Source organism: Quercus robur, chromosome 1, assembly GCF_932294415.1.
Source record: "Quercus robur chromosome 1, dhQueRobu3.1, whole genome shotgun sequence".
Taxonomy (NCBI): Eukaryota; Viridiplantae; Streptophyta; class Magnoliopsida; order Fagales; family Fagaceae; genus Quercus; species Quercus robur.
The window spans coordinates 27,605,956-27,628,097 of record NC_065534.1 but is presented as its reverse complement, the minus strand read 5'-3'; the positions used below and the strand labels follow the sequence as shown (position 1 = coordinate 27,628,097).

Genomic DNA, 22,142 nt, shown 5'->3' with positions numbered 1-22,142 from the left:
GGCTTCCACGTGTGTCCACGTCAGTCCACGTCAATGGCACGTGACACCAACATGGAAATCGACTCTCTGATAGTCGATTTTCAGATGGCTGCCACCTGGCAATAACGCCACATCAGATGTCACCGACCATCAAAACCGACTCTGTGAGAGTCGATTTACACACCCCAAAATCGACTGTCATAAACTCGAGATGTTACTAACCCAATTTCTTTCAAAACCAGACCTATTAACTAAATAGTTGGGAAATTATGCCTATTTTCCAATTTCGTTCACACATTGGATTAAAATACGGCTAAAATTAGTTGTTCTCTAATTTTACTTTGATTTAATTGGAGGTGGTTCAAGTTACATCTTACACATTTTTTAAACTATTAGATTTAAATAGGTTCTGTGGGGCCCAAAATCTGAGGTCCCAGTCCACTTTGTATTAAGGGCCCAAAGCCCAGGCCGAGGAGCCCTACTGCCAAGGACATATGATGAAAGCCCCTTAAAGGCCCAAGGATGTGGCCGAGGACGATCTCATGCTCAACACCTCACAAAACGCCTGAAGAAAATGACAAACTCAGTACAAGAGCATTACAAGGGAGAAAGCTGCCAACACCGTAATGTGGAGCCCTGCACCTGACAAGCCCATACTCCAGACCATGCTATTTAACTTTTCCCAACCACCCCCAACCACTCTGACGTATGGATTGATAGGACGAGTCATTACTCTAAAAAGGAAAAACTGACACGTAGATGAAGAACGGGAAGTAAACACTAGTATAAAAGGGAAAGAGAGCTAAGAGAGAAGGGGGGGATAGAAGGATCCTACAAAAAAGAAGAATGGTGAGAACGCGATGCTCCTCGGACTAAGGAGTCAAACCCTTCAAGCTACATCGATGTAAGACTTAGTTATTCAGGCCAAACCTACCTTGGTATGAGCCATCATAAAATCAGGACCAGACCGTTGCCCGGCGACCAAGGGCAGGCCTTTCAAACCCACTCTCTACAAATCATATTGTTCGGGCCCTTTACATACGAGCCCAACGTCATCCTTGGGTCGTTAAAAATCGTGTCCCTACAATTGGCGCCATCTGTGGGAAGGCTTGCGCGTTGGCACAGGTGGTGGTGGAGTCAAGCCTCTGTCAAATAAGGATCTGCGAAAGCTCCTCCGTTTCCGGCAACACACTGTTGTTGTCCCGACATAAATTTCCGCTAAGGGCAACGCCTCGCAGTGTCAATGGCAAGGGCAGCTCTAGGGGCTTCCAATGTCAAGTTAAAGCCCCCCCCCCCCCCACCTTGGTCGAGGGGCTAGTTTTCGAAAAAAAAAAAAAAAAACTAAATACAAGTTTTGGACAGAACCAAGGCCTTGTATGGTCCTCGGACTCAAGCCTATGGGGAAACCAACTACTTAAAAGAAAAAATACAAGTTTTGGACAGAACCAAGGCCTTGTATGGTCCTCGGACTCAAGCCTATGGGGAAACCAACTACTTAAATAAAAAATAAATGATGCAAGTTTTGGGCACAACCCGGTACAATCAAACCTCGGTCCTCGGAGTAGAGGCCAGGTATTATCGAAACACAGCCAAAGTTCCACACTACTTGGCAACCCTCTCGGATGGATTATTTTGAATTCCTCATTCTCGGGCACCTACCTCACGGGCGTTGCGGTACACTCAACCGTTATCTCGGTTAGTCTCATAAGTTTAATTTGCTATCGATTGGTGTTATTACATTTGATAGTTTCAATAGGTTCAAATTGGTAGTTTTTTGTCACAAGGTTTCCTGTCCTAACTATCATTAAAGGAAAATATACATGTAGCATACTCATTCACAAAGTAATTGCCGCAGAAAAGAAAAATATTTAGAGGGAAACAAATTCATCTTTTATTAGCACAAAGAAACAGTACAACGTACAATAAAAAAGCTTGAATAAGCTTATACTAAAAGCTAACTACATAAGCGGAAAGAAAAGATACAAGAGAGTGAAGAAAAAGCCGAAGAAGAGGTGCAGAGAAGATGGATGCTGTCGTTCTGAAATGTTGTCTAAGGAGACCATTCCTCAATATTTTTACATGCCTACGACTCAGGCAACAAAAAAACCAAACTTGGGGCTTGCACCGTAGAAGAAAAGGTGCAGAGAGCCCGACTTCGGGCTAGCACCGTTGAAGAAAAGGTGCAGGGAACCGGAAGTTGATGAGCCTCCATATAACCACGCCTGCGATAGAGCAGACGGCGCTGATGGCGGAAAACCTTACTTCTGACGCACCAAGAATCTGATGCGACCAGTACCTGCTTCGGATTTTGACTGAAAGAGGGAGAAATACCATTTCCCCCTTGTCAAAACGGAGGATTATCTTGAATCTGTGCCTCCCCTGTCCAGACCACATCACCTTAAGTCTCGGAAGGATTCGGTGCCTCTGAAGCGGGTGAAGATCCTTCATCTCCACCCATGCCTCAAACATATTGCTCTGAGGCTGGATGGCACTGGAAATGGAGATTGTGAGTATGGCGGAAGGATTATGATTCTGAAGGGAGCATAAGGGTTTATATGCAAGGTGAGTGACCCCCTATCCTATTTATATAGAGAGCAAACCGGTGGCATTTAATCCATGCAAGTTTCCAATAAGTGCTACAGACAAGACGGTCCTGGCACAATTTCCAACACCATTTGCAACCGCAAGGTTTGAATAACCTCGTGAAGGAAACGTATTAATGGCGCGCCTTGAACACTGAAACGTTGAGGATGCCGCACGAGAAAACCTAGAGGGATGTCTCACAAATTTGGCGCGCCCCCCATGCAAACAAAAAAACCCCAGCATTAAAGAAATGTTGAGCTGGGCCAATCATGGTTTGGGCCTAACATTACCAAAACCCTCCTCCCCAACAACAAGGCCGGGCAGTAGGATTTTGAGGGGCTATTGTGGGGCCCAAAATTTGAGGTCCCAGCCCACTTTGTATTAAGGGCCCAAAGCCCAGGCCGAGGACGTATGATGAAAGCCCTTTAAAGGCCCAAGGATGTGGCCGAGGACGATCTCACGCTCAACACCTCACAAAACGCCTGAAGAAAAGGACAAACTCAGTACAAGAGCATTACAAGGGAGAAAGCTGCCAACACCGTAATATGGAGCCCTGCACCTGACAAGCCCATACTCCAGACCATGCTATTTAACTTTTCCCAACCACCCCCAACCACTCTGACGTATGGATTGATAGGACGAGTCATTACCCCAAAAAGGAAAAACTGACATGTAGATGAAGAACGGGTAGTAAACACTAGTATAAAAGGGAAAGAGAGCTGAGAGAGAAGGGGGGGATAGAAGGATCCTACAAAAAAGAAGAATGGTGAGAACACGATGCTTCTCGGACTAAGTCCGAGGAGTTAAACCCTTCAAGCTACATCGATGTAAGGCTTAGCTATTCAGGCCAAACCTACCTTGGTATGAGCCCTCATAAAATCAGGACCAGACCGTTGCCCGGCGACCAAGGGCAGGCCTTTCAAACCCACTCTCTACAAATCATATTGTTCGGGCCCTTTACATACGAGCCCAATGTCATCCTTGGGTCGTTAAAAATCGTGTCCCTACAGGTTCAAAGGTCAAAAAAATACACTTATTAATGTTGATATTCTGATAAAGATTTCATTTATTATCCTTATTTATAACATTCCATATCTATCTCTAATTCCAAAAATAGGTATATTTTTCTCTATGCTCTCTTTTTCATCCACTACATGTTTCTCTCTCTTCTATTGCTCTTCCACCCTCATTTTCATTAGGTTCCACCTCCATATTCAAGCACTGCAGGCTCCAATTAATCAGGATTTGGTGTTTGACATGCTTTACGACAACTTTGTTGGACTTGTGTATGGTTATGCCACAATCATGCCTTCTAACCTTATTGTGCCAATGGCTTCTCACGCAATAAACAATATGGTTGGAGAGATTTTGTGGCGATACACCTCATTTTCAAAATCATTAGAGAAGTTATAAGACAATAACGATTTGCCTCATTTTTATTAGTTAGAAAAAAATAAAAATTCTATTCTTCAAAAGTGGTTAATGGTGCATCCTTGCCTAGCTAGTTTGGTGTAAATATGTGGTATGCATGAATTTGTCACCCACTTGTGCTGTAAATTCTTGTAGATAGAATGTTATAAATAAAGATAATAAATAAGATCCTTATCAAAATATCAACATTAATGAATGCATTTTTTTGACCGTTGGATCTACTTAAATCCAATGGTTTAGAAAAAGGTGTAACTTGAACTCATCTCATTTAATTGAGTTGTAAATTTATTCAATTTAAGTAATTTGTCTGATTTTGTAAAAAAATTTGTGGTTAAGTATGTAAATAACTAATTAAAAAAAGAGATGGGTTCAAGTTATACCTAGTGTAACTCTAAAAAGTTAAACATTTTTTAAACTATTGGATTTAAGTAGGTTCAACGGTTAAAAAAAGACACTTATTTTTACAAATATTTTTATTAGAACCTCATTAATTACCTTCATTTATTATATTCTAAACCTATCTCTAAACTCAATAAAATTTGATCTCTCTCTCTATGTTGTTATAAAAAATAAAGAACTTTGCTGACTACATATATAGCATAGCAGTAGCGTGCAGTCTGATAGATAAGCTTCATCCCAAAACAAAAAAAAAAAAAAAAAAAAAAAAAAAAAAAAAAAAAAAAAAAAAAAAAAAAAACGTAATAGTACTGTCCTGCTATAGTTTTCAGAATTGTCTCAAAAATAGAAAAACATTTTTAGGAAGTGGTAAACCAAAATTTCCACCATCCCCACCAAAGTTGCCAATTATTGGTAACCTTCACCAACTAGGAACACTCCCACACTATTCCCTTCATGCCCTATCTAAGAAGTATGGCCCTATAATGTTCTTAGACTTGGGCTGTGCTCCAACGATTGTGGTATCATCTGCAGATATGGCCAAAGAAATCATTAAGACAAATGATATTATTTTCTCAAACCGGCCGGCAATGCCGGCTCTATAGGGTAAGCAATTGATGCAGTCGCTTAAGACCCCAAGTAGAAAAAATGCCCCAAATTTTAATTTAATTAAGCTCAAATATTAGCCATTACTTAAAATAATTTTTTTTTATCAAGTAAAAATGTTACATTCACAACATTTTTCACAATATTTTTATAACAAATCATAAGTAGTAGGTTATTAGAGTCTGTTGATAGCAAAATAAATCATTTCAGTAATAAATTTAAATTAGAACCAGTAACAATTTAACAATTAAGATTTGTTGTGAAAAATATTATGAATGTAGCATATCTAAAAAAAACAATACACAAAAAAAAAAATTCATAACGTTTTCCACAATAATTGAGTTGACAAACTTTTATTAGTTTTTACCTAGGTCCACCACTAATATTACTCTTTACTTTCCACTATCAATCTATCATATCAACTGGTGTGAAAGTTTTGTCAATTTTTTGTGTCTACCGATTTTCTAAAAAAAAAAAAACTACATTGTTTATGTTAATTAGTAATAATTTTGCATCTAAAATAAGATAGTAGAATTTAAGTAATATATATTTTTTTAAGTCATATTTAAATATATTAAAGGCCTCAATTTTAGTTTTTGCCTTAGGCCCCCAAATGCATCAAGCTGTCTTTGCCGGCCGGAAACCATGGCTACCAATTTCTTATATTATGAGAAACATAGAGAGAGAGAGAGAGAGAGAGAGAGAGAGAGAGAGAGAGAGAGAGAGAGAGAAATTCATCCGTCAAATTTTATTGGGTTTAAAGATAGGTTTAGAATGTAATAAATGAGGGTAATTAATGAGATTCTTATAAAAATATTTGTAATAATGAGGGTCTTTTTTTAACCGTTAAATCTATTTAAATCCAATGGTTTAAAAAATGTGTAACTTTAAAGAGTTACACTAGGTGTAACTTGAACCCATCTCTTTTATAAATTATTAATGTGGTGAGTGGTTATTAATAAGTAAAAATGTAATGTATGTGATGGGCCCAAATGCAAACTAATAAAATTTTACTAACTCAACAATTTGTAAAAATGTTATAGAAAAGTTTGTGGCTAAAGTAGTACTTTTAAAAAAATCAATGGTAATGTTAAGGGGGGCAAAGTGTGATTTTATAGAACAAAATTACTAAAATTGGTGCCTATGTATATATTAATTCTTAAAAAAAAAAAAAAAAAAAAAAATCAAGGGGGGCCATTGCCCCCCCTAGTCCAAGTCTCCCCCCCCCCCCCCCCCCCCCCCAAACACACACATACACACACATATATATACACACGCTTTTTTATTATACACACACAAAAACACATATAAATACAGTTTTTTATTTGATGAGTTATATATATACACACACCCAACAAAAAAAATAAATAAAAAAACTTAGTATTTTCAATCAAAATTATGTTTGATGGTGCTTTCATAAAATAAATTTCATTTTTACCATTTTCATAGTAAAATTCTTAAAAAGTTTCATTTTCAATACAAATTATTAAATTTTGTACTAAAGTAAGTAAAGCAATCTTTCAATTGAACTAATAAAATTTTCAAAAACGTGAAAGATCCAAAACTTGGAGGAATAAGTTAAGCTCCGTACATTTTTGATGTTATCTTGCTCTAGCCCATTATGTGGCAACTAAAGAGGCATTTCATGTGTAGTTTTAGTGGCAATATTTTTTTTAATGAGTCAATAACTTGTTAATCGCCACATAACAGGTTGAAAAAGATAGATTCAAACATGTTTGGTGCCAAATTTTATCAATTTTTTAATAGATATAAAAGCACATTTTACAAAAAAAAAAATAAATAAATAGAATTGAGAAAAATAAAGTTATATCTCTATAACTATTAGACCAATTTTTTTTTTAAGAGTATCATTGGACTAATTCAAATATTGGGGGGGGGGGGGGGGCCCACTCTTATTTTTGTAGACTAAATTTTGAAAACATTAAAATAGTTATATATATACTCCCCCCCCCCCCCCCCCCACGCAACTAAAGAGACATTTCATGTGTAGTTTTAGTGGCAATATTTTTTTTAATGAGTCAATAACTTGTTAATCGCCACATAACAGGTTGAAAAAGATAAATTCAAACATGTTTGGTGCCAAATTTTATCAATTTTTTAATAGATATAAAAGCACATTTTACAAAAAAAAAAAAAAAAAAAAGAATTGAGAAAAATAAAGTTATATCTCTATAACTATTAGACCAATTATTTTTTTTAAGAGTATCATTGGACTAATTCAAATATTGGGGGGGGGGGGACTCTTATTTTTGTAGGCTAAATTTTGAAAACATTAAAATAGTTATATATATATTAAAAAATTTCAATTTGCCCCCCCCCCTGCCCACCCTATTATATAGCTCTACCCCTGTATAAAGCTAATAATTAAGGGGTGAACAAAATTTTAATATTGATCTTGCTTGTAATTTTGAGACATATAAAGTCCGTTTGGATATTGCTTATTTTGCTGAAAACTGAAAACATTGTAGTAAAATAATTTTTAAATGTGTGAATAGTGTCATGGGACCTATTTTTAATGAAAAAGTTGCTGAAAAAAGATATTTGTGGGTCCCGTGAACAATGCACGAGACCCACTGGCAAGTCTGTGTCCCACATTCATGTGCTTGTCAATAAATAAATAAATAAAAAGAAAAAAGAAAAAAGGAAAATGCAAATGCAGTGCACGGAAAATGCAATCCAAACACATACATAGTCTCATTCTCCTTGAGTAAACAATGCTTGGAAAACAACCTATCTCCCATGCATTTCTCTATTCCCCTTGAGTAAACAATGCCTGGAAAACAACCTATCTCCCATGCATTTCTCTATACCCTAAACTATAAAGTAGTCTCCTTTTGCATCTTTAACCTAATCACCTGACTCCTGAATTTCCTTTCCTTAACGTTTCTTATGATACCTTCATTTCTTGCCTTCATGCTAACACCTTCCTCATTTTTGGCTATTGTCTACATTAGCATTTTTCATCCATCACTTAATAGTTGGGATCATTTTGACACAATGCTAAAGGTTAGGATCCAAATTCGTAATTTACCCTAATTATTATTAATTTTGTGAGTTATGTTTACTAATCATGGTTTGTCATTCAGTCCGTTCTTCTCTACTTCGGTTCATTTTGGTATAATTTGGTCCATGTTGGTCCATTTCAATCCATTTAGTCTACTTTGGTCTATTTAATCCAATTTGGCCTAATTTAGTCCATTTCGGTCCATTTGGTCTACTTCGGTCCAATTTAGTAAATTTCAGTTCAATTTGGTCCATTTCGATTAGCTTTAGTCTATTTCAGCTAACTTTGGTACATTTTAGTGTAGTTAAGAATACTATGTTTAGATTTATTCTAGAAGTTATTGTAATTTACCCGTCTTCTTGGAATTGAATAACAAGGATAAGGTTAGGAAGACAAGACCTGATGGGATAAAAATAGAGGGAATTGGTGCTTCACCAAATGGTGTGAGATGTCACTTGTTGTCCATGGAGATTCAAATTGAAGGCTTAGCATATACAATATGCTAAGATTCTAATAACGTTCACCACTCAAGATTGTTCCTTGTAGCTTATTTCCTTATTTGTAGAAGTGATTTAGTGATTTGTATTATACTATGGTGACAAACTTGAATGCTATAAATATATATATATATATATATATTTTTTTTTTTTTTGAGAAGAAAAAGAGGACTCGCGTGTGGCAATCATTAATAATAGTGTGCATGCTTATGTTATTTATTGTACACTTACATATAATTGCATATTTGTATCAATCACTATAATTATTTCATTACACTCAATAAGGCTTGTATTATTACACAAATAAATATAATTATTACAATCTTTGTAAATAAATCTAGAATAAGTGCCTCTACTTGTCCTCATCATCACCTGCATAAGTGCACTCCAAATTTCTCACAAACCAATTTGTCCTTCTTTAGGTGGCGAAATACCCAATAGCTAGTCCAATTATCAATCCACAAGCATATCCTATTACAACCACTTTCCAATCAAATCCTTCTACTATTAATGATTCTTGCCTTGTTTATAAGTTGGTGGCTCAATATTTCCACATTTTTTTGACATCGGAGAGTCACATAATCCCAAGTTTCCCTCAAAAGTGGAAACTGAAGCCTTTTCTGCCAAAAAACTAAGAGAACCACCTTGAATATCCCAACCCATTATTATATCTAGGTCAGATGAACAGACAATCTTCATAAAGTGACTCAACAAGTACTTCTCAGAGAAAACCAACATCCTGCAACCAGATATTCCATCTAGAGTCCTGTAATAAATGAAGATTATGAAAAGCAATTAGAAATGGTGATCTTCCATAACAGAGAAAATAATGAAGGCATCAAACAATATTTATAGCATAGGCCTCAAAGTTGTCCAAACCAACTATAACATTCCAAGAGCTAGCAGTATACACAGTCAGGTTCACAACACAACATTTGAACAGGTTATTCCAATTTTATATTACAAAATGTTATGAATATAAGAGATTAAAAAATGTGTAAGAATAGCCCACCCACCTAAATGTAACTCAAAAACCAAAAGCGACCAACTAGTAATAATCACAAGTGTACACACACATAGTACCATACAAGCAACATTCAAGCAGGGTGATACATAAGAAAGTAGCATTGCCCACTTTTCCCCTTCTTTTACAAATAGATAATAATTTTAGTAAGCCAAAGAAAAGGAATTGAAAGGAGATGAGGAAAATTGATCTTCATCAAAAGAATAAGAGGTAAGATACCAAACTAAAGCAACCCCAGCCCCTAGCCTTCAAATTAAAGAGAAGCAACAAACAAAACACACTTTGTTGTGGTGTTAGAAGTTATCTTCTTATCTCTTTCCAACATTTAAAAAAAAAAAAAAAAATCTTCTTTCCCGATATTTCTGTCCATTGCAATTAACATGAAGATGATTTTCTGAAATGCACTGCAACACCCATCCAACTTTCACCAATATTTAGGGAAAACTTTTATTTTCCTTTAGGGTAAGGGCATGGGTATGGGCATTACCCTTAAGTGCCTTTAGTGGCCATGTGACATTCACATGGTCGACCCCCCACTCTCAATTTCACCTGATAGTAACAAAATAAAATTGAAATTCACATATGAGTAGATTTTTCCACTTCCAGGCTAGACCTATCAGCAATTGCGCTCACAATACAAAAAGTTTTAAAACATCAAGTCACACTCAACACAAAACTAGCAGTGGAAAGAAAAATTACATGAAATCTAAATCTGATTATCAGCAACCATACCTCTTAAAAGCTTCAGTTTTACTACGCAAAAGCATATAAACTTCTGAAATGGAATCTGTATCATTTTGAATAGCAAGAGGCCGAGAGTTGACATTGATAGCTTCAAATGGAGGATCAGGTCTGAGATCTCCTCTAGATTCTGCTTGAATTATAAAATTGTAAGAGAGAATTTATTGATAGATCATTTGATCCAAAAGTAATGACAAGCATAAATAAAGTTCAAATTCTAATTATCTAGTTCTAGAAAGCAACAAAAGTGGGAAGAAATGATTTTTAATCATATGAATAATTACTAATCTCTTCCTACAATATAAGTCTCAGTATACCAAGACATACCACAATGGATTCATAATCCAATACATTCCCCAAGGAAAGAGAGAGACCATGATTAATTTTATAAGTAGGTATTGAAAATTTTCTAGTCCCAGTGATACACATAAGTTATACCAATTATAAAAAATAAATACAACTAATTCCTAAATATTTGACACAATACATAATTTGATAAGAAACTACTTGTTTAAAATTAGAGGTAGTGAATTCATCACCAAATAACTTTAGAAGGAAAAGAAAATTTACTGTCATATTCCTAGAAAAGACCAAGAAGCCAAAGATTTTCTCTCTAACTCTCCCCGATCTTGAAATACTATCAAGTTGACTTGACAATGTTGACATTGGCAAAGGTAAGATGGTGCTATACCAATACAAACTAAATTGATTCCGGATAAACTCAATTATTTATCATCATAATGACTGAATTTCCTAGTGCTAAGTATGAGAAAGTACGAACTCCATACTTAAAAAAAACAACCTTCAAATGCAAAGTATATCAAAATCATATTGCAAATATTTATGGGTACAGAAATATGGAAGAGTATTTTGAATAATCATGGAAAAAAGTAAGCATACAAACCCATAGGAATGTTCTCCAAAAAACATAAAGCAAAAAACAAAAATAGCCATGGGAATTTAGGTTTGAGATAACATATCTTTTGAAAATAATTTTAAAAAGTACACCTAGTTTTGCAAAAATATCAAACATAAAAAAAAGTAGTCTGATACCTCTATACTTAACTATGTCAATTGTTGTCCGCCACCAACGCTTGCAGGGTCTTGTAACCCACTTTGACTAAGTGGAGTAGGCTTTGATTTCTTGTGAGGTCCTGAAATCTGAGACATGTCTTGTGAGGAATCAGGGCATGATATTTATTTTGCAATACCTCCTCCACCCTGGATTATTGTTGTCACCCCATCACTAAATGCACTCCTTTCTGCATTAAGGTTTCTGGGAGTTTCTGAGGTTTTCATGATACAAATGCTCCAAAATAGGCTTTACATGAGATCCAGAACCAGATTCAGGCATATCATTGTTGGAATCATCAGGGAAAGAGCTTTGTGTCTTCTCGCAATGATCAAGCAAAGAACTTTGTGAACTAATCAAACTTCTAGATGAACCAGCAAAGTGTCATAGAATAGATAAGAAGTTTCTCATTTGCAAATACAAATGTTATTCTTCCCACAAAATAACATGGGTAGCTTGCAAACATTCACCCTAAAGTTACAATATCTTCCTAAAGTTTAGAAATGAGCAAGCAAACCCCTAATCTCACTAAAACTTCAGAAAGCGCCTTACCATTTATAATTATCATTGAATTAACAGCAAATTAATGAACCTAAGAAGGAGAAAAAGCTAAAGAGTGAAGAGAGCTTTGGTTGTATCTTCTTCTTCTTCTTTATTTTTTTTTGGCCCTAGGGGTGGGAAGTGGTACAATAATTTGCTCCTACTTTGATGAAAATTAGAACATCAACTGGATATTTGGAATTTTGAGTGATGTTAGGAGGTTGGTTGCTCAGTTTACAGGGGACATATGAAACATAGTATATAGTTTAGAAATCATATAAATCACATAAATAATACTTCATTTCAAAAGTTATGGCTTCACTGATGCTACATTGTTCCCATAAGAAGCACCTAAAAAATAATAGGAAACACATTGGAAATTTTGAAGAATAAATAATAGGAAGTGAATACATTTAATTAAAGTCTTTAACAGATAAATTAAAAAAAAAAAAATTACTAGTTATAGGTAACCTTTGTCATCACAAGATAGTCAACTGTATACACTATTTGTAGAAGGAGATGATAATATTGGTGTTAAGAGGTACAAGTAAGAGCCATCATTTTGACAGTGAGTAAGAATGCCCAAGACATATCGGAATCAGAGCCACCAATTTCAGCATGAATGTCCATGACTTTCGCTTCTCGACAATCCCCATCAAAGAAAGGGAGAATATCATCCAAAATTGTCCTTAATAAGAAAAAGACAAAAGTTGGTTAGACATATTATAAAACATGCACTACAAGATGAGATCAATCACTGCCAAAAAAAAAAAAAAAAAAAAAAAAAAAAAAAAAGAAACATAAAAAGTAGAAAATGAGCTTCTTCTTCTTCTTTTTTTCCTCACTACCAAAGGATCAGTAAGAAAAAAATTTGGAGAAATTGCATGCAATCTAGAAATAAAAGGTGATACCTGATGATTTGTTAAAATTAAAGATGATAATTGTAACTAAAGCAATTTCGGATGCCCCATCTGTCTAGTCTACAATGGGGGGTTCCTTGCAAAAGGTCATGCCAATTAGTTCTGTACATTTTTCATGAGTGTTGACAACTACAGATTCTAAGCTGCCAAGCCCAGATAAAACAAAATCCCTTGTTTTCCACGAATACAATTCTGATTTTGCAGATCCATTAAGTCAGTAAGGGAATTTGTGCCCACGAGATTCTCAAGCCCTCAAAGTCAATCAAGTCAGCAATTGAATCAAGAAAGTCTTGACACTCCTGAGACTTGCTCTCATAATCCATATTAGCCTTCCCCAGCACCTTATCAATGGCGGGCAAAAAAGGACTCATAATTTATATCTTCAGCAGCCTAAGATGTGACTAGCCACCGTAGAAGATTAAGGGCTTCCTTATTTGCAGACTGAATACAACACATGGATTATAAGAACACATGACAGATGTCTAGTAAATTTTTTTCACCATTTCACCCACCAAACAAACACAATTGTCGTACAATTACATTTGTTCTAAATATCTCAGTAAGAGAGAGAGAGAGAGTTTTAAGAAAACACTTAGAAGAAACTAAAAGGCATTCAAGACAGTATTGTAGCTTTTATGTCCAACACCATAATATAGTGAAGGACCCATCATATCACATGATCAAAAGAAAACTTATGCTTAAAAGTGAAAAGGCCCAACATCCAAGAAAATAAAAATGCAACCTCATGATAAATTACCTTTGGATCTAACGTTTCAATAATTGCTGATGACCGCATTTACTCAACCTCAAGACAATGGTTCAATACTTGTATTTCTCCCTTCAATGAGTATTGGACCATCTTCTTCACATATTGAAACTTGTGGTAACAAAGATTCAATTATTTCTTTTTCTTTAGCATTCTTCAAAGGTTCTACATCTATATTGTTAGGGGTAACATGTTCAAGTCCAACCGAATTTCCCTCATCATTGATGATGTCATTGACTGCTTTAACTTTACATTTTTTTTCTCAAATGGAGTCAGAGTAAAGAGTTTTCTGCTTCACCATAAAATTCAATAAGTTTGTTCTCAAATTCAAGACTTAGTGAGAGAGTTTTAAGAACATCTTGTGGAGGTAGTTTGCCAGGATTAGGAGGCATTGTCACCTTATGCATTCAAGTCCTTTCATATTCCTAGAACACCAAGGAGAAATTCATCAAATTAATGAATAACCAACAAGAGAAAATGTCAACAGACTCATAAAAAGTAGCGAATGGATGTGACCAAAACAGACCTCCCATATTGGCACAATTGATTGAACTATTTTCACTTTTGAATGGGTTTGTGAGAGGGAGGAATAATTTTTAAACTGCTTGTTAAGAATCTCTGCAAAACCCAAAGGAAAAATTGTCACATTGAGCTATAAAAATCTTAAAAATTTATGTCATATAACTGCAAAGTCAAACAAACCACCTAAGGAACATCCCCTCAAGTTCACAGACACTTTAATGTTTATTGCAATAAACATCCTAATGTGAGGAAAACTCAAATTCACTAGGAAATTGCCATATCAAATTAGCTAGAATTGTCTACAATATCCAAATTGGTGAACTTAAAGATGCATCACAACTGGGGTCTGCCAAATGGTAAATTCACACATCATTGATGATTATCACATAATTATGAGCATCAAACATATATCTACGACCATCCCAAAAGCATTTGGCACAGAAAAGAGAGAAAATATAACTTAGAAATCAGTAGGCATGCAAATCAACTTGTCCATATAGTGTTTATGTGCAGACCAATAGGATCAGATTTCCTTGGTGTGAAAGTGTCTAGTACTGGATGACGCCAATTTTTGGCCAATTCTATTCTACTCCCCCTCTCTCCACCTCCATCTAAATTGGCCATAACAGTATGCATAAGCAAAAATTCTTCTCAAAAACAAAAATGTAAAAATACAGTTAAATTTAATTTTTTAATATAAGTCCGTTAACGTTCTCATTTTAGTACTATTATCCATTGTTGCTTGAAAAATGCCGATAACTCTTAAAATGACACCATTTCATGTATGTAGCATTAAACAATGATTTAAAACAATATCATTTTTGAAAAGTTAATAGTGGTTTTCAGTTCACAATAGACAGAAGAACTAAAATGACAGTTTTGTAAAAGTTGACAAACTAAAATAATTTCAACTTGGTAATTGTATTTTTGGCCAAAAAATGTATATTAATAGTAAATATTTAGCACCTACAATGAAATCAAGATCAATATATCATATTCTAATAAGCCAAAATTGTGAAATGGGTTTCACTTCCATTTCAATTGAGAATTCTATTCCTAATGTCAAACATTTAAAAAAAAAGTACAAAAAGAACAGAAAAAAAAAGGAATTATATGGTGTCGTTTGAGAGGGATAGTACAGTACCTTGGAAGGTGCTATAAGAGATATCAAGGCCATGGATTGGCGGGGCCAGGTAGTGGTTGATGGTGACGATCCGTATTATTACACACATAGATACAAATATTACAATCACTATAAATCTAGAGTAATTGCCTCTACTTGTCTTCATCTTCACCTATGTAAGTGCACTCCAAAATTTCTCAAAAACCAAATTGTCCTTCTTGAGGTGGCAAAATACCCAATAACTAGTCCAATTATCAATCCGCAAGCATATCCTATCACAACCACTTTCCAATCAAATCCTTCTACTATTGATGATTCATGCCTTGTTTCATAACTTTGTGTCTCATTATTATTTCCACATTTATTTGGCAATGGAGAGCCACACAATCCAAAGTTTCCCTCAAAAGAGGAAATTTCAAATGTCGAAAATTGTCCACCTTGTGGAATTGGACCAACAAGATGATTGTAAGACAAGTTTAAATATTCAAGAAATGTAAGACCTATTAGTTGTTGAGGGATTTCACTTGAGAGCTTGTTTTGAGAAAGATCCAAAGATTCAAGCTCAGTTAGGTTCCCTAACGATGAAGGGAAATGGCCCATGAAGCTATTGCTCGATAAATTGAGTACAATTAGTCCCTTTAAGTTTCCCACACTATTCGGAATTTCTCCATAAAACCTATTATTGGAGAGATCAATAGCCATGAAGATGGTCAAGATCTTTACCAAAAATATTTCTATCCCCTTATTCACCACTGTTATTGAATCTTTATAATAATCAATTTGACTTCCCATGTATTCAGGTTGTGAGTTATCTTTGGCAGGGACCATTAGCATTGCATTCCAAGTTTTAAAGTATTCTAATGGTAACCTACCGGAGAAATTGTTGTGAGAGAGGTCAATGACATGCAACTTGGAAAAGCCAAACCTGGTATGAGGAGTCCATATAGGACCATGGAATCCATTTGCTCGCAAGACAAGAATTCGTAACTCTGGCAAAGACTGCAACCAGAAGGGGAATGCATCATTAATGTTGTTATTTCCAAGATTTAAGACCTCTAGCATTTGACATTGTACTAATGATTGTGGAATCTTCCCCTGTATTTGGTTGTGACTGAAGTCGAGCGTCATCAAACTGCATCCTTTCATGAATGATTTAGGCAAGTTTCCTTGAAAGCAATTGTTTCTCATGTTCAATACTAAAAGAGAATTGCTAAAGTGACTTAAACATTGCGGAATCTGACCAATCAATTGGTTGTTAGAAATATCAAGGACTTCAAGGGAATTCACCATACAAATCATTTGAGGGATTTTCCTCGTTAGATTATTATTTGAGGCAAAATAAACTCTTGTAGACAATGGGGGAATTGGTAGTGATCCTTGCAACATGTTGGAACGTAGATCTAAATAATAAATAAATTTCCAAGGAAGAACTTTTAGCGGTTGTTCAAAACCGCTGAGAAGGTTAAAAGAAAGATTCAGGTTTTGTAGTGTCCCTTTTCCAACATTACAAAACCATTTAGGTATTTTACCTTCAATGCTGTTGTTGGAAAGGTCTAAATTTTGCAATTTATTTTGGGCTTTTAGGAAATCAGGGAATTCACGCAAATTGCAAGAAGACAAATACAAATCTAAAAATTTGTGGTGGGTTGAATTGATATTTTCTTTTGAAACCAACAAATTGTTACCTGAAAGATCAAGAGATTGAAGCTTTTTAACCTGGAAGAATATGTTTAACTCCACCTTGTCCTTTAGGTTGATTGAAGAAAGATATAGCACTTGTAGCTTAGTGAAATTGGCAATTGACCTTGGAACCGGTCCATCCAATTTGTTTCCACTCAACAATAGGGTATTTAATTGTGATGAAGAGATGTTTTGAAATTGGAGAGGGCCAGTAAGTTGATTTTGATCTAGATATAGTCTAGATAATGAAGGCATTGTATACAAAACCAAGGGGATAGCCCCTGTGAGTGAGTTTTGTGACAAGCCAAGGAAAGACAAATTAGTAAGTCTACTTATTTCTGATGGAATTGACCCTTTCAATTGGTTTCCTGATATATCTATCTGAGTGAGTTTGGTAATATTTGTTAGTGAAACTGGGAACCTACCTTCAAAATTGTTATATGAAAGGAGTAATTTTTCTAGTTGTGTAAGATTTCCCAGTGAAGATGGTACTTTCCCAGAGAAAAGGCTATAGCTAAGATCTAGAAAAGTGAGTTTTGCAAGATTTCCTAATGTGGATGGAAGCTGACCATGAAAATTGCTCCCATCGAGAGAAAGATAAGTAAGCTGTGATAGGTTCCCAATAGAAGGGGGAATTTCCCCTGAAAATTTACTTGAACCAAGTTCCAAATAATTCAAGGAGCTGAGATTACCGATTGAATCGGGCAATTTCCCAGAAAAAATTGTTCCGCTAAGATATAAAGCATTCAAGGACTCAAGCTTTCCAATTGAACTGGGTAATTCCCCAGAAAAATTTGCCCCAAAAAGATCCAAATAACTCAAGGATTTAAGGTTGCCAATTGAATTTGGCAATTCCCCAGAAAAATTTGCCCTATTAAGATCCAAGTAACTCAAGGATTTAAGGTTGCCGATTGATTTGGGCAATTCCCCAAGAAAATTTGTTCTAGAAAGATCCAAATGGCTCAAGTATTCAAGGTTGCCAATTGAATTGGGTAATTCCCTGGAAAAATAGGATTGAGAAAGATCCAAAAAGTTCAAGGACTTAAGGTTCCCGATAGCATCGAGCAATTCCCCAGAAAAATTCATGGAGGAAAGACGCAATTTCTTTAGGGAACTACCAGATCGAAAATTGGGAAGAAAACCAGTGAGATTGTAGTTACCTGACACATCAATGGCTTGTATCTTGGGCAGTAGGAAAATATCTGAGGGAAATTCGCCAAGCAAATTGCAGTAAGGTAGAGAAAGAGAAGTCAAGGAAGACAAATTTGCTAGGGATTGAGGCAGTGACGATGAGATGTTCACATCGTCTAGATGAAGTTCTCTCAAATATGTCATGTTCTGGACAAGTGCTTCAAGGTCATTTCTTCTGAGATTCAAATATGTTACATAAAAATCAGCACCAACAGAGTACTCAAAATAATTGGAAGAGAGATCAAGTGAAACCAAATTGGAGAGCCATGAAATTTCTGATGGGATTCGGCCATGTAAGAAGGAATGAGAGAGATTAAGATGGGTCAACCTCACAAGCTGCCCAAACTCAGATGGGATTGGGGTGGAGGAAGAGAAGTCGTTGAGGGCAAGGTCGAGTTTTTGAAGATGACGCAACCTGAAGAGGCTGCAGTTAGAGTTGAGAGGCCCACAAAGCCAGCTGTTGCTGAGGTCTAAGCCAATGACGTGGCCATTGTGTGCATCACATGTGACCCCATCCCAGCTGGAACAACAATCAGTATCTGCCTTCCAAGACTTCATCTTTGGATATGAAACACCATAGTAATCATCAGGATAGGTTCTCTCCTCAACAAATTCTTTCCTCAGTTGCAGCAAAGCAGAGCTCTGTTCTGGGAGGCAACGATGTTGAGAGGAAGTATTAGAAATAGTTTGAGAATGTGAAATGAAGAACAAACAAGAGGCAATAAGGAATAAGGGCAGGTATTGATTCATTTTCCACATGTTTACAGCTGAGGAAGTAAATGGAAAATCGGGTGGCTTAAGTGTTATGAGCAGATGAAGAACTAATGATATGTGAGGATATTTATACACACAACAATTTGAAAGGATTAAAGGTAATTGCATATTTTTATTATTTTTTGTGGTCTAAATTGAATTGGATTTCAAGGGCTTTAAATATATTGATTTGAAAAGTCTGAAATAATTGAATCTATGCTAGACTCCATTAATAGGCTTTGGGACTTTCAATTATTGATGCTGTCAAGTGGACCATGCTGTCGGTTTCTTGAATTGAAAGGACTGGTATAATTGCATAGATGGTTTAAGTTGTTATCTTGCATATGTATTTTACTTAGAAGGTCCATGGTACTTCATAAATTAAGAAGGTCCCAAACTATCAGATTAAGCTAGCTATTGCAGAACTAGAACAGCTAGTTAACGGATGCATTACTTGGAATTATCATAGCCTGATAACAAATTTAGAAGGCTTTAGATTAAAAAGATCCTTTATGTAACCATAAAAATATGAAGAGGACAATCCCTTTTATAAACAGAAAAACGAATTCCCTCTAACATTTAATATTAGTTTATTTTTTGTGACTAAATTCCTTCCCTTGTGTTACATTCCAGCCACTAAATTATATTTTTAAAAAATTCTGCTATGTATATAGCCTTTTGATCTCAATTTTGGCTTGTTAGCTTCTTGCAATCCAACTATGATTTTAAATTATAATGCTACGTAAACAAACAAACAAACAAAAATTTCTTTCAATGGCCGGACTTTGTAATTTCGTTATAGTTCTCTTAATCAAATAAAATTATATCTTTTATCTCCAAAAAAAAAAAAAAAAATCTTTCAATGGCCAGACTTAGTAATTTGGTTATAGTTCTCTTACTCAAATAAAATTATATCTTTTATCTCAAAAAGAAAAAAAAAAATCTTTCAATGGCATTCCAAATCAATACCCATGATTTCATGTGCAACCACATCTCAGAGTGGTTATTCTATCAAATAAGAAAAATTAAAGGAACTGTACATCATACTAAGATTATGACGTGTGAGACAAGGGATAAATATTAAAGAGTCTGTAAAATAAGAAAATATAGAACACGTCATGAATCATGATAGCTAGATTCTATTGACCTGAATAACTTTTCTTCTACGTTTAAAATACAATAATGTCTCCTAACAAACAAGACAAAAATGTCTCCTGACAAGCAAATATTATAAATTTATAAAGGGTAACGTTAGCAAGGGCTTTTTAGGAAAATTGTTAATAGATTGTGCTTAGGCCAATTGTTAATAAACTAAATGAAAAATTTTTGACAAAATTTTTATAAAAAAATATAAAAAGTTGTCAATAAAATTAATTGGGCAAATTAAAACTTACCTACCTATGATTTAGTTGAAATTTAAATTGCCTATATATGGTTTGAAATTTGACATTTTATCCGTCCGAGGTTTGATCGAAATTTAAGTTGTTTTCCTGTGGTTTGAAATTTCATGATACAAGTGTTCTATTGGTTTTTTTTTTTTAATCTTAGTTGATCTAGTATTTTTATGTTTTTTGTGTTTTTAGAAGAGAGAGACATAAAAGTAGAGTAAAATTGCATGTTGAGCATTGTTTTTAATAAAGATGGGTTATAGAAATCTAATTAAGTTAACCTCATGTGAATAAATAGTAAAATTTCATGTGTAATTACATCATTTGTTGTGTCTATTTATGTTGATTTGAACCTCATCGTTCACTTCTCTCACCATATACCTAAAAATTAACAATAATAATAATTAAAAATAATGTACTCTGAAAAATAAAAAGAACCAAGAAATTTGTAGTTTAGCTACAACCTTCTGTCCTTCTCCCCTCAAAAGAAAAGAAGAATAAGAAGAGGATTATTTGTAACAGATTTATGAGTGATGAACATTAACAAATGTTACTAATATTAATAAGTATTCTCGGTGTAATGGACCTAAGCATTACAAATGCCAAATATATATTTCCTCAAATGGCTTAAGAATTGTTGTTTTTATTTAAAAGTAATTTTAGCGGTGGCATTTTTCGATTGTTGAGGTGACAAAATATCCTATCAAAAAACTCTTTCCTCGTAACTCTACAAATTTAGTAATTGAAGGGGTTTGCAATAGTTACATATTAGAGTTAGGATTTTTTTTTTTTTTTTTTTTTTTTTTTTTTTCATTAAAATTTTGAAAGCCATACTTCAATTATCTGTTTCAAATATGAATTTTATTTTGTCAAGTGTTTTATACTTTTATAGCTCATTTAGTACTTTTATGTAAGCTTTAATTTTACAGTTCGCTCACTTTGTCATGATTTTTTTCCCAATAAGAAGTCTTAAAATTTAAAAGCCATATTTTTAAACACAATTATCTGTTGAAAATAGGTTTTTTTTTATTGGTTGCACGAGATTTTATAACTCAATTGACATTTCTTTGCATTACAAGACTCTTTGCAAGTTTTTCTTTGCATTACAGGTTGCTCACCTTTTCAAGATCATATTAGAGCATAATCCTTTCATATTTGGTTCTAAGGTATTTTAAGGATTTCAAATTAATCTGCATGTTATTATAAGATGCATTACAAAAGCATTTAATAAAGAAATATTTTAGAAAAGGCAAACAATTAACAAAAGAAATTGACAGAAGGACAAAGTTTAACTACAAAATTGGTTATAGTCTAAGACTACAACCTTACTCAATATTATTAATATTACTACATATTTTGAAAATCTAATCGTTAGATTGTATGTTCTTTATACTCTTAATACACATGTCAAATTTTGTGCCAATCAGATATTATTTACTATAAGATCTAAAAGATTATATTTTTATGCATAATATTAAACTACAAAAACTTGCAATTTAAATAATTTATTAATGATATATTTGGTACATGTGTTTAAACATACACGTATTTCCAAAAAAATACAAATAACGTTACTAGAACAACGTTACGAAACAGTCCCATAGTTTTTGATCTTTAATTTTCTAGAAATTTTGCAAGTATAGAGGATATAAGAAGAAAACATAATCCAATGGTGGATCTGTCAAAATTCACTTCCAATAAAAAGATATTGAGTAAGGTACAACAAATTTTGTAGCTAAACTTTATTTTTAATAGAATAAAAAGTTTCATATTATTAGTCTTTTTCTAATCCCATCAATAATTTCATTCAAAAGGATTTTTTTTTTTTTTTTTTTGAGAATTATTCAAAAGGAATAAATAGTGAGTGTAAGAAGATAATATTAACATGAGAATTAATCTCCTCTT

At 34.3% G+C, this 22,142-nt stretch overlaps 1 protein-coding gene across 7 annotated transcripts; it reads right to left on the bottom strand.

The window, feature by feature from the left end:
* Nucleotides 1–8,761: 8,761 nt before the first annotated feature.
* On the bottom strand, nt 8,762–18,952 carry LOC126727938 (receptor-like protein 53). Of its 7 annotated transcripts, XM_050433839.1 has the most exons (8): nt 15,247–18,952; nt 14,107–14,713; nt 13,572–14,005; nt 12,806–13,255; nt 12,366–12,582; nt 11,336–12,245; nt 10,274–10,412; nt 8,762–9,283 (listed from the first exon to the last, which is right to left on the bottom strand). In XM_050433839.1, the coding sequence occupies exon 1, from the start codon at nt 18,853–18,855 to the stop codon at nt 15,394–15,396; it is 3,462 nt and encodes a 1,153-aa protein (XP_050289796.1). In that variant the 5' UTR covers nt 18,856–18,952; the 3' UTR covers nt 8,762–9,283; nt 10,274–10,412; nt 11,336–12,245; nt 12,366–12,582; nt 12,806–13,255; nt 13,572–14,005; nt 14,107–14,713; nt 15,247–15,393. The 7 variants fall into 7 exon arrangements, with proteins under 7 accessions (XP_050289796.1, XP_050289806.1, XP_050289794.1 ...); XM_050433849.1 differs by having other exon boundaries at nt 8,762–10,090; nt 11,336–12,582; XM_050433837.1 differs by having other exon boundaries at nt 11,336–12,582.
* Between the last annotated feature and the right edge of the window lie 3,190 nt (nt 18,953–22,142).

What these genes read in the sequence shown, in the direction of transcription:
- LOC126727938 (XM_050433849.1), bottom strand. Translation starts at nt 18,855, where the DNA reads ATGTGGAAAATGAATCAATACCTGCCCTTATTCCTTATTGCCTCTTGT.